Genomic DNA, 13,690 nt, shown 5'->3' with positions numbered 1-13,690 from the left:
GAGAAGGGGAAATGGAGAAGTCGGACCAGGGCAAACCATCTCCTCATTTAAAAGCCCAGAATGCCCAGCTGGGTGTGATTTAAGGCTCTTTTTGGCCCGTGAACCCCAACAAAGACGGTGGGATTTGTCAGAGGTATGTTTTACAGGTTGCTTCAAGGAAGTTCTGCCAGGGAGGCTATGGGAGGTTGGGCTCCTTGGACCCGAGACATGTGTCCCAGGAACGACACACACAGGGCTGCCTCATAACTCCTGCTGCACCTGGCAGTTTCTCCAGGAGACATTTTTCCACAACCTTAAATGATTCAAGTTGCAAAACTGGAGTTGTTCATTTTAATTTCCCGAGCACAAAACTCTAGGGGGAATAAACCTTCCCTCCTTAGAGCTACTGTTTCTACAGGAGTCAGGGGACAGAGTGTAATTTTTGTCTCCAGATACGGGCATGGATACTGTTCATAGTGATGCCGGTTCCCAACCAAGAATGTTTGGCTGTAAGCTAGAAAGAGAGCCAGCATGCCCTAGCTTTCCGAGAAGCCACACAGCTACAGCAATAGCACCAGTTTCAGGGACCTCTCATCCCCCAGCGACCACACCTAGCTGCCTTATCGATACCTTCATCTCTAAAACAAAGGACAGTTACCTACTTTGAGAAACAGGGCTCCAACTCACTGTATGCCTACTCAGAACTCACTCAAACTTTACACCATGGGCATGAACACAGCATCTACCAAAATAGGACACAAAGTAAGAAATCTTTTCAGGGGCTGTAGGAGCTAGAAATGTGAAAGGCTAAGGAAAGATGACAAAACTTTCAATTTTCTGTCAATGGCTCTTGAGAGTAGGGGCTGGACCATAAAATGCATCTCACCACCCCCCCAAACTCTAAGGTTTTTCCCTGGGATTTTTGCTAAACAAAATATTTAAACAAACGTTACAAAAGCCATGGGAGATCACTGACCACAGAAGCAGCCCTCTCAGTTATTCATGCCCAGTGCTGCTTCCTGCAAAACCTGAGATAGGCCAGCTTGCCAAGGAAGTAGCCAAGACATGAGGCAAATCCATTTCATTTAGTTCAACTTAAGCTTATACCGCACAGAAGCTGGGTGTACAGAAATTAACATCTCTCAAAAAGCTCTCCTCCTAAGGACTCACCAGGCAGAGGAGACGGACAGGAACGCTGCTGGCGATACACAGCACAGGAGACGCACAGAGACGATCTTCCATGGGGGGGAGTCAGAGTGAGTCTGCATCTGAACTGAAGCTAAAGGTTCTTAAATGATAGTGCCCATAAGGATCACCTGGGGAGCTTGTTAAGAATGAAAATAGGATGGGCTCCATAAGGATCACCTGGGGAGCTTGTTAAGCATGAAACTAGGATGGGCTCCATAAGAATCACGTGGGGAGCTTGTTAAGCATGAAAATAGCATGGGCTCCATAAGAATCACGCGGGGAGCTTGTTAAGCATGAAAATAGGATGGGCTCCATAAGGATCACCTGGGGAACTTAAGCATGAAAACGGATGCACCCTCTCCTGCCAAGATTTTTGTTTTAGCGAATTGATTTAGAGCCCAAACATCTGCATTTTAAAAGACAAAGCGGGACCTCGGTTCTTCTGTGGGGGGGGGGGGGGTCCTCAGAACCCCCGCTGTTCCAAGGACTTCATTCACCTGTAAGTCTTGTCACGCGTGAGGCTGTAAATAGCCCCAGAACGATGAGAAGGCTGGATCCGTGCTCAGGTCCACTAGACTCAAAGTCTATTTCATAAATTTGCTTGGGGGTCTAGGAAGTTCAAAAAGAGTTTGTGGGAGTCCGGCGGGTGAGGGCTTGTAGAAGAAAGCATTGCCCTTGATCCTTATGGCATGTTTTTTGTAGACCCCGGGAGTAGTCCTAGACTCCCTGTCCCCTAAAGTCTGACTGGGACTCCTTTACACCAAATATTCTGGTTTTAGGCTCCTTCCATGGAATTCACTCTCCTCTGGGTCATGGCAACAGGTGTCCACGGAAATGTTTAAAGAAGCAGCTGTCCAGGGTCATAAACTCTTGGCCCTCAAGGCCAAACCGGGCAGAAGCGATCTGCTGGATTGGACATGGTGTTTTTGTTTTATTTTGGGTTTAAATACCTTCAGACATTATATATATATATATGTATTTTCTCAGCAGTTGTTCAGAGGCCTCACCTCTTCCTCTGGTCTTATACCCGAATGAATCCCATGTTCAGGTAACTCCTGCCTGGTTCCTGTAGGCATTTGAGTTTGAGACCTCTAGGTGCCACCTCTTAAGTTTGAATCCGTTTACTGGATTAGCTCCAGTTTTCCAGTGGGGCCCTGAGGGAACAGGACTCAGCCTGAGAGAGCCTTAGCATCAGAGAGAAAGGAAAATCCAGGAGGAGCTCTGCGGCTGGAAGTTCGGGACACAGGGCCAGCCTCACCGGATGCCAAAGCTCAGACGAGGGTGGCAGGGGGAAGCCTGGCTTCTCACGCTTCCCAATGAGTCCCCTCCACCTTCGAGATCCCAGCGGCCTATGGTAGCACCTCATCACCCGATGGCCCCCGCTCTGAGAATGCTGAGCAGACCCACGGTACCACGCACGGCTCTCAGTTGTTTTCCAAACCTTTGCTGACCAACCAAAGGGTTAGCCAACTCCTAGCCCTTTTTACCAGTGCAACTGACCCTGCCTGAAACTGCTTTCTCCCTCCAGTTCTGACTCTGCCTAATTCCTCCCTAATTACTTCAAGATCCGACTCAAACCCCCAACTTCTCCCCAAGCTTTCCCTGATCAATTTCACCGAAATGCACAATCTCCACCTCCTCTCAACCGGTTACCTGCCCTACTGTTTAAAAGACTTATCTTCTTATGCCTTGGATCATTGTTTATATTTCTTATCTGCATAAATGTTGTCTTCTCAATCAGATCCTCGGCTCCTAGAGGGTGGGTAGTGTGACTAATTTTTTATTGCCCGTATTCCTTCCAGCACCTGCCACAGTACCTGCAATGTGTCATTAATTCACCAATTAGTTCATGATCACCAGCAGCATCAGGTAACAGCTGCACAGGATTCTCTTATAAAGCATCCCTAGCAACTGGACGCTTCCAAGAAAGTTCTGTCAAATCAGTATGGGAACATGGTCTTTGCACTTTTCTGGCGTCACGCTTCCTGGATTGCTTCACATTTCAGAAAGAATGGGCAGCTTGCGTTCGCTCAGCTATTCAACACAGAAGTTGCTTTTGATTCATGTGTGTGCAGAAAAGAAAACGGTAAGCCAGTATGAAGAGCCTTCCTTTAATTAGGCTATAAAACAGAAAGTAACTCAATGGAAAGGCTCCTCATTAGCACCTGTCGTGGGTTGGATGGTGGCCCCCAAAAGATATGCCACCCAGAACCTGTGAATGTGACCCTACTTGGATAAAGAGTCTTACAGATGCAATTAAGCTAAGGCTCTCAAGATGAGATCATCCTGGATTATCCAGGTGGGCCCTAACTCCAGTGACAAGTGTCCTTATAAGAAGAGAAGAAGATGTAGAATTAGAGAGCACACACAGTGGAAGGCCATGTGAAGACGGAGGCAGAGACTGGAGGGATGCAGCCACAAGCCAAGGAATGCCGGGAGCCACCAGAAGCTGGAAGAGGCAAGGAAGGATTCTCCCCTACCACCTTCACAGGGTGTGGCCCTATTGACACCTTGATTTCAAACTTCTAGCCTCCAGAACTGTGAGAGAATAAATTTGTGTTGTTTTGTGTATGTAATTTGTTACAGCAGCCCTAGGAAACGAATACAGCAACTAACAAGGATAGCAGATGGGGGCTGGGGGTGGAGGTGGAGGGGTGCCGGTGACAAGGGTGGGGAGGAATGCTTTTGGGCACTAGATTTCATAAGTACCTTCGGCATCCATCAAGAGAGAGGAAAGGGCCTTTTCACCATCCCAGTTAATTCTGCCATTGCATATTTTTCTAGAAAAGCTTCCACAATGTCATCATCACCCCGGAGATGCTCACTATTCAGGCTTAAGCTAGGTACTTTCTCTTTGAACCTTCTTATCCAAGGTGGACTGGGGTAACATTCCAATAAGGTAGGACCAGGAAATCCTGAAATGAAGAGTCCTCAAAATGAATGACGTGCCTCCAAAGACCCAGGTCATTCATTCTTTTCTCTACTTATGGAGCATTTATTGAGCATCTACTGTGCTGGGCAAATTGGTTAGTCTGTCTAACTATAACAGAGGCACTGGTTATATCTAAACATGTGGGGATTAAATCTGGCCAGTCAAGCTTTTCTAGTCTGGGCTCTTTGGACTCTGTTTATAGAGTCCTCTTCATTTGCCCACTGACTCTGATTTATACATAAGCCAACTCTTGCTATTTTTACCGCTCTGGTGAGTAAGGAGAACTACATTTTTGTAAGTTCTGCAAACACTGAGGCACACACAGCAGCACCTTTCACCTGATTGCTAGAAGCTGTTCACATCAGTCTGCAATCCTCTTTCAAAGCTTATTAACAAAAAAGAACCAGAAACATATCACTCTAAAGGTTGGAGACATGAGTCATTTCCCCTTACAAAATGGACATAGGTCATGGTGGAAAACGTCTTTCTTTTTTAGAGATGCATAATGAAATATTTAGAGGTAAAATGTTATGATGACTGCAATCTACTCCAAACCACTTCTGTAAAAAAAATAAAACAAATGAGGCAAAAGTGACAAAATGTTAATCATTAAATCTAGGTGACATGAATGTGGGTGTTCACTGCAGCATTCTTTCTGCTTTCCCATGTATAAAAATTATCAAAAATAAAAACAAAATGGATGTAGAGGTTTTTTTTACCTATAGGGCTATCTTGCCCCTGTACTGATACTCTTTGTGTTTGCAGGTATGGAGACCGACTGTCTCAAAAAAGGATGCTATCTGCTCATAACTAGAAATGCCTGATAGAGACTGCACATCTGTGCATTCAGCCTCTGTTCTTTGGTTCTATTTATGGAAGGAAGAGAAGACACATCTATTGAGAAAAAGCAGAGTACCAAAAAAGAGAAAGCAGTGTTGGCACAGAAGCAGGGAAAAAAACGCCTTGTTGGGAAAGCACTGCATCAATAAGATGGTGGTTTTTTTGTTAAGTCACAGACAGCTAAGCACGTTGCTTTAAACTGCCGGCAGTGTGTTTCGTCCAAGTGCATCCAGTGCATGTGGAATTTATTCCTCTAAACCGACATACCAGCCAAGAAACGGACTCAGGTCCCACCCCCGACCATACCCAATACACAAACACAGGCAGGCACGGTGAGAGGGGGACTCACAGTTCTGAGTACAGGAAGTGTAGGTTGCCCACATTGTCAGTGTAGTTGGCAGGGCTGAGCCAAGGCAGGACCAGCAACAGAAGCGCCTTCATTTTCCGATTAGAGGGCAGCTTTTTCCCCAGCCGCCTTCTGTCTGTCAGCTGCAGGGGCCCAGCCCAGCCCAGTCCCTTTAAACAACCCTTGCCATGTTCCCACAATCAGTAGATCATAGAGAATCAGACTTAGAGCCCTGAGCTGGAGCTGTGTTGCTAAATCATGGGCTCATAGGAGGTTTGTGTGCTCTGATTCTCGGATGGGGAGAAGTGAGAACGGAGGGACCCACCGTGGTTGGCGAGAGGGCTGAGGCTGAGAGCAGGCAGCAGGGAAAGGGACCTGGGAAAGGGACCTGCCCCTCCTACAGGATGCCGACTGGTTCTTGGGAAGCAGCTGGTACATCTACATCACTGGCTGGGAGCAGATGGGCGGGAAGCTAATCTGTGTTGGAAGAGGGCGTGAACATGGCTTATTCAGAGCCCACCGTGTGAATAAGCAGATACTCAGAAGCTGTCCTCCAGCTTGTTGGAGGAAGACACTGGATGAAATCAGCATTTCTAGAACACAGCCTGGAGCTCTGAGCTCAATGTCAATCTTTGGATACTGTGACACAGGAATGTTAAAGTGAACCAACTCCACTTATACACGTATATTTAGAATATGCATTTAAGGTATTTTACCTGGTGCTGTCCTGACTACACTGTCAGAGGCGAGAGAAGTGATGGTTTCCTTGTTAAGCTGCAAACTGTCCCTATGTCAGAATAGGCGCTGTCATTCTCTCTGAGACTAATAAAGAGCCTTGACAGACAGACAAAAAGTTCTGTCCAAACAGTGTATATAGGCTCCTGATCTGTAAGAACAAGTCACTCCATTCATCCTGCATAACCCCTGAATAACTGAATTAGGCTCTGGTACTAGCTGTCGGATTCTGGGCATTTCACTGAAGCTCTGAGCTTCAGTCGTCTCCTCTTTGAAATACAGCTAATAATGCCTTACCTACCTGGTTCTGTAGAGGCTGGGCCATAACATCTCTTCCAGCACTGAGATCTGTGATTCTAGACTGTACTGTCTATCTTAACACTCGGGCTACTTTGCATGCCTAAGCTCTGGAATGCCACAGAAGCCCCAGACTCCTCTCCTTCTAGCTCATATTATATTTACGAACATTAAAATCCATTTTGCTAACTGAAGGCCTAAACCTTAATAGAAATGGCTCAAAGGGATGAATGGATAAAGAAGATGTGGCACATATATACAATGGAATATTACTCAGCCATAAAAAGAAACGAAACTGAGTTAGTTGTAGTGAGGTGGATGGACCTAGAGTCTGTCATACAGAGTGAAGTACGTCAGAAAGAGAAAGACAAATACCGTATGCTAACACATATATATGGAATCTAAGAAAAAAGAAAATGTCATGAAGAACCTGGGGTAAGACGGGCATAAAGACACAGACCTACTAGAGAATGGACTTGAGGATATGGGGAGGGGGAAGGGTAAGTTGTGACAAAGTGAGACAGTGGCATGGACATATATACACTACCAAACGTAAGATAGGTAGCTAATGGGAAGCAGCCGCATAGCACAGGGAGATCAGCTCGGTGCTTTGTGACCACCTAGAGGGGTGGGATAGGGAGGGTGGGAGGGAGGGAGACGCAAGAGGGAAGAGATATGGGAACATATATGTATGTATAACTGAGTCACTTTGTTATAAAGCAGAAAGTAATGCACCATTGTAAAGCAGTTATAGTCCAATAAAGATTAAAAAAAAAAAAAGAAATGGCTCAAAGGGATAGTTACATTAATGACAACCAAGCAATTACAGCAAACTCCACTTCACAGGAAGAAGACCAGACAAAAATCTCCGGGATGAGACCACGTGCAATAAACAGTGTAGTCAGAGGGAATTTGGCATCAGAGATCTGCATTCACCCAAGGCAGGGCTGAAAGAGTTAACTATGGTAGACCCTGAGAATGTACAGATTTAACTCCGACACTTTAGATCTGAAGATAAGCAACCTTGAGAAAGCATGGCATCTATTAATTTATAATTTTTTGAGGTCCTAATTTGAATTCCATTCTCTTTGTCTGGTATGCAAGAGTGAGTCAGATCCAGTGAAGAGCCGTAAAAAGGAAATTAGGTTTGGAATTTAGATGCTGTAGTCAAACAGGCTTGAATCTGAACCTTAGCTCTGCCACGAATGAGCTGTGTGACACTGGGCATGTTGCTTAACCTCTCTGAACTTCCATATCCTCCTCTGTAGAGGAAAGACAATGATAGTATGCTTAACTCACAGTGTTGTTACGAAGGTGGAATGAAATAATGCCTGTAAGAACAAAGGACTCAATGAGTGTTAGCTATTGTTATAAATGCTGTTATTAACAGCCACTAGTAATAGTGGATAAGCCTAGCTGGCAGCTAGCTCAGCATCTATTTTCAAGAGGCTTTGCTATTCTGGTCCTGACCTTTCTTTCCTGCTGCTCTATTAGGGATGTGGCATGTTACAGTCTTTTCTTGAATATAGAGTTTCAGAGTCCTGGGACATACTCTTCTTGAATGTCCAAGATCTACTGTATAGAGCATAACTCATAAACAATTTCATATATAACACATACTGTGGGCTTCAGAGTGTATTGGATTGTATTTCTGATAACCTTGGTAAGGTCAGATTGCTTCTCCAAGTCTTTGTGAAAAAAGAAGGATGTCTGCCTTTCACCTCCTTGTATTTCCATAGGATAAGATGCAGTAATGGATATATGATGCAATATAAAAATGAAGTTATTGTTTTTTGTTTTTGCTTCTGTCGCTCTTGCAGAAACTGCTGGTCTCTTATCCAATATCTAATTTCCTCTTCTTCCTTTTTTTTTTTTTTTTTTTGCGGTACGCGGGTCTCTCACTGCCGTGGCCTCTCCCGTTGCGGAGCACAGGCTCCGGACGCGCAGGCCCAACGACCATGGCTCACGGGCCCAGCCGCTCCGCGGCATGTGTGATCTTCCCGGACTGGGGCACGAACCCGCATCCCCTGCATCGGCAGGCGGACTCTCAACCACTGCGCCACCAGGGAAGCCCTACTCTTCTTCCTTTGAACAGCACCCAGGTTTTGTTCGTGGTGGTGATGCACTTCGCCTCTCCTATAGATAGGCAGCCATGTAACATGATACTAGCCAATGAGGTATAAGAAGAAATGACTGGGTTAGGCATCCCAGAAAGCTCTTTAAAGGAGGGAGTCTCAGTTTGTACATTGCATTTTGCCCTTCCTGCCTGGTTCTTTCCGCATGGAACTTGGATGTGATGACAGATTTTGAACAGCCATCTTGCGGTCATGAGGTGACAAACTTGAGGATGAATGCTAATCGAAAATCAGGAGCCTGGATTCCTGACGGCATCATGGCAACATCATACTAGTTGTGGGCTTCCTAGCCCCTGACTTTGTGTTAAATGAGAACAAGAAAACTTTTACACAGTTAGAGCAATATAACCTGAATTTTTTATTACCTGCCATCAGATATAATCCTACCTAATACAATCTTTTGCAAATAAAATCCTACCTTCAAATGCTCATGGATTGCTGTGTAGCTTCCTTGCTAGTAAACAGTCCTAACCCTAATCAATGCACCCAGGCTCTGCCTGCCTGAGTCCTATTTATCCTTAAATGTCAGCTCAGACATCACCCATCACCAATCACCTCCTGTTTTCCTGTCTCTTTTCTCTTCACTAGACAGGGAATTCGTTTAGGGCAGGAGTTCTACTGGTCCTGTTCTCTATTGTGTCCTCACCACAGTGCCTAGAATGCAGTAGATGCTCAATAAATATTTGTTGAATGAAAGAGAATTCAACTCAGTTAAAGAGACCATTTTTTGGACCAATCTTTCTTGATCAGAGGCAAATTAGCAAAAAAGGACTTCATACTTTATGAGAGTGATGGCAGAGACTGAGCATGTATATGGACGGATAATAAAATGTCCAGGAAGAAAGGAAAAAGGTAAGGAAGATTTCTGGAAATAAGTGCCCAGGAGCCTGTGGTTTCTTTAAAGAATTGCTTGGAGCATAATCTGATGGGCACTCAATGGTTCTCTCAGAAAGTAACGCAAAGGCATTGCCCCATCTCTTTTGTGCCCAGGAGAGCTAAAAGAGCAGACCTCAGCCAGGTAGGGCCAGGAGAAGATTGAGTTCACGGTTAGAAAGTCACATGAAGGATGTATGTCAAACACAGTTAGGGTGGAGATGTTGACCCAGGCTGAAATGGCCAACATGACTTGTCACCTGCCCACCTTTCCGTAGGGTAATACTCCCCAGACCTTCACTCTGGCAGTAAAATCTTCCCTGCCCTGTAGGCAGCTAGCTGAGCCTGTGTTTATGGAACACACTCCAGAAAAGGGCCCCTGATAGAAGAAAAGGTCAGGAGAGGTTCCAGGGTAGGCCTTTGGGGAAGAAAGTTCCAGGACATTGGGCTTAAAGTTAATCAAGAAAATAACCTCTAGAGAACCTTCAGTCAGGTGTGCTAATGCATCACGTTTTCATTCAGGGATGTTTTCAAAACACTGAACAATGAGCTCTTTATTCATGCCAGTAAATGCTGAAGGAGGGTCAACTTCACTATCTCCCATTTTTATTATCTTCCATGAGACAGAAACTCTAGAGCAACGTGACTTGTCCCATGAAAAAATTCAATGTGTATGTGTTTTCAAATTCTCTCTTTTACCTTTCAAAGGTCATTTTCTCAGAGGCAGAAATCATGGCTTATATAGATTTTTCTTTCATTCTGGGCCTGCCCTGTTGTGGATCCTTGATAAATATTATATATGCAGATGATGATATTGCATAAAGCTGTAGCCTTGAGGCTAAGATAACTCGCACTCAGGATCAAGGAAGGAAAAGCTTCGCCTCCACGTGCCCTCTCACTGCTGGTCTGGGTCAAGAGAGATGCATTGAATTAACCCTCTACTGTGCCCTCACCATGTCCACTGCCAACGTCCCTTGGTTGGGGAGGCTGCCATTTGACTCAACAAGCCCATCGCCCTCGTGGGCATTCTTTAGAGTAGACTCATGTGACAGGAGTCTGCTAGCATCTAAGAGGGCAGAAGTCAACAGAATTATCCAGAAAATTCCAAACATTAGCTCACACGCTCAGATCTACTTCCACAGAAGAACCCTCTAGTCGGAAGTCAGAGATAGTTGTCCACGTCATTGCTGGTCCAACTAGGCATGCACACTCACAGTTGGTCCTACACGTTTGACTTCAGGATTTACATTCAACCCAGGGTCTGAAGTAGTAGGATAACAATGTTTACAAATGACATGAATTCTGCAGAAACACAGCCAGCATCCCTGGCTCAAGTCTACTGTTATCATTAGCGTGATCCTATGGACAGGCCATGAACAGAGACCTTGGGAAAACAGTTCTCGAACACATGTTCTTTTCTAAAGGGACAATGGAAACATTCTAAATGTGATTCATTTCTGCAAGAGCTTAGTATCCAAGGAGCCAACTGACATAAATACCCATTGTACAGGTGGAGAAACCTACATGCGGAGTTTCTCATGAAGCCCTGAACCCTTAGCTCTCTAGGACCCCCTGGGAGGGCGTGTGTGGGTCCACATCGGTCTCCCAGTGGTTCTCAGCCAGAATTACAGTGAAGTTCTCCATTCTAGGTCGATTCTCAGCCTGCCTAGTTTATATTCATCAAAGCGCCATCAGCCAAAGAATTTTTTTTTTTTTTTTTTAAGCTGCGCCACATTGCATGCGGGACCTTAATTCTCTGATCGGGGATCAAACCCATGTCCCCTTCAGTGGAAGCCCAGAATCTTAACCACCAGACCACCAGGGAAGTCCGAAAGAATATTTTTTTTAACTCATTACATTTTAAATACTGAAACCAAGAATGCAAAAGTGATAAATAAATCTGTCTTCTAGTACAAACATATGACCACACTCACACACAAGCAGCCACCAGCCTGGAGGCGTCATACAGGAACGTAAGGCAAACGCTTGCCTTCTGGTAACCTCTGAGTTTTCCTAGTTTAAGGGACTCCAGAGGTAACTAAGTAACTACTTAATTACTTTTGTATTAAGTAACTACTTAATCTAACCTCTCTTCTAAGGGGAGGAAGAGGTAGTCTACCCGCCCAGTCACAGGCCCAAGGCCCAAGAGGGAGGAAGAGGTAGTCTACCCGCCCAGTCACAGGCCCAAGGCCCAAGAGGGCTCTAGAGTCAGGCTCTGGATTAGTTCCAAATTCTGAATCCTGGCTAATGCTCAGGAAGCCTGAGGGAAGGAAGTGTATATTAAGCATTTGATGACTAACAAATATAACATATATATATTTGCAGTACATGGCCCTCTCACTGGTGTGTGTGGCCTCTCCCGTTGCGGAGCACAGGCTCCGGATGCGCAGGCTCAGCGGCCATGGCTCACGGGCCCAGCCGCTCCGCGGCACGTGGGATCTTCCCGGACCGGGGCACGAACCCGCGTCCCCTGCATCGGCAGGCGGACTCTCAGCCACTGCGTCACCAGGGAAGCCCAAATATAACATATTTTTGGAAATGTTGGTTTCAACCTACTCAGGAAGCCCAAGTGTGGAGAGACTCACAGCAAGCATGGGGCCCAACACCTCCCCCATGAGAGTTTCCTCATCGTCGAGGGTGCTGAGGGGGCCTGTGAAGGACTCTGAGGCCGCAGCTCAGAGAGATGATTTCAACTAGCTTTGGGTTCTTTCCTCACTCTTGTCTTTCACATGTGCATCTCGTTATCAGTTGAGTGTTCAGCAGGTCTTTTCCCCAGGCTTCCTTGAGGTGTGTGGGTCACACGGCCTGCGTGGGCAGGGGAACAAAATTCCCACTCTGGGCAGCTGAGGTGCACTTGTGTCATCTCTCTTCTGCACCCCAGAGCACACCCCGCCTCCCGCCTCTTCCCAGCCCTTCCCCTGCACCACTTCTGCTCCGGCCTTGCTCCCAGATCCAGGTGCTATCTTATCCCAATTTTTAGGGATATTCTTGGCCCCAAATCAGTTCTTGATCAGGGGCTGAGGAAGGACTGCTGTGTTTCCACTTTCTCTCCAGAGAGTGCTCCTATTTCTTTCCTTGTCTCTCTCCTCTCTACCCTTCCCCCCTGCAAAACTCCAGCAGTGGGCAGAATAATGACCACCATCCCCCCCAAAAGATGTCCACCTACTCATCCTCAGAACATGTGAATATGTCACCTCACATGGCAAAAGGGATTTGCAGATGTGACTAAGTTAAATCTTTTTTTTTTTTTTTAGCGGTACACGGGCCTCTCACTGCTGTGGCCTCTCCCGCCGCGGAGCACAGGCTCCGGACGTGCAGGCTCAGCGGCCATGGCTCACGGGTCCAGCCGCTCCGCGGCACGTGGGATCTTCCCAGACCAGGGCACGAACCCACGTCCCCTGCATCGGCAGGCGGACTCTCAACCACTGAGCCACCAGGGAAGCCCTAAGTTAAATCTTGAGATGAGGAAAGGAGCCTGAATTATCCAGGTGGATTCACTGACTGGATCCCAGTGTCCTTATACAAGAAAGGCAGGAGGATTAGAGTCATAGAAAGAGATGTGGTGATGGAAGGAGAGGAGAGAGACAGAGAAAAAGAAGGGAAAGGTGGGAGAAGAGAGAGAGAGATTTTACGCTGTTGGCTTTGAAGATGGAGAAAAAGGCCACAGGCCAAGGAACGCAGGTGGCCTCTGGAAGCTGGAGGCCGTAAGGAAAGGGATTCTCCTCTAGAGCCAAAAGGAACTAACCTCCCAACACCTTGATGTTAGTGAGACCCGTGTTGGACTTTGAATCCTCGGAACTGGAAGATAACACACTTGCACTGTTTTAAGCTACTAAGTTTGTGATCGTTTGTTAAAACAGCAATAGGAAACGAATACACCTCCCAAAACAAATATATAGACGGCAAACATCGGGAACACAGGAAGGTGGGAGGGAGGTCTACCAGAGCCTTTCTCTTCCTCATCTCCTCACTTCCCCTACCCAGCGTGACCTCAGTCTTGGCTCTGGTCCCCCATCAGCATCTGTCTGCATCTAACCTCTGACCCCAGACCAACTCCCCCTCCAGACAATGCCTCTCCTACCTGGGTAAAACTTGCAGCAAAAGTCACACATCGACTCCCTTACCCCTTCTCCTCTGGCCACACTTCCTTCCGGGCAATCAGAGAAGAGCCACATCCTAGTTTACACACCAACAATCACAGAGGGTCAGAGGCAGCCCAGAAACCTGAGATAGATGCATGTGGTGCAACATCTTAGGGGAGAAGAGTGAATGCACTGACGTAATTATACGGAAAACATGTGTGAAGCATTACACCCAGGCCATTGCTTTGGATGCAAACTTCCATGTTAGAGATTCTGTGTGTGC

The 13,690-nt window shown here is 46.3% G+C and overlaps 1 protein-coding gene across 3 annotated transcripts in view; it reads right to left on the bottom strand.

Moving 5' to 3' along the window:
• LNX1 (ligand of numb-protein X 1) overlaps positions 1–13,690 on the bottom strand; it is a 152,646-nt gene that overhangs the window by 100,049 nt on the left and 38,907 nt on the right. Inside the window, exon 1 of one of the 3 annotated variants that reach the window (XM_060012523.1) lies at positions 5,611–5,630. The exons of 1 other annotated variant lie outside the window; for it this stretch is intronic. Coding sequence is in view for 1 of the 2 variants with exons in the window: in XM_060012522.1 (XP_059868505.1) it covers positions 5,289–5,380 (92 nt within the window). In the remaining variant the exon portion in view is untranslated. Of the gene's footprint in view, positions 1–5,288; positions 5,381–5,610; positions 5,631–13,690 lie in introns of those variants that run through there. One more of the 3 variants, XM_060012522.1, reaches the window with a different exon arrangement.

This window comes from Delphinus delphis, chromosome 5, assembly GCF_949987515.2.
Source record: "Delphinus delphis chromosome 5, mDelDel1.2, whole genome shotgun sequence".
Taxonomy (NCBI): Eukaryota; Metazoa; Chordata; class Mammalia; order Artiodactyla; family Delphinidae; genus Delphinus; species Delphinus delphis.
This window is presented reverse-complemented; position numbering and strand designations above follow the sequence as displayed.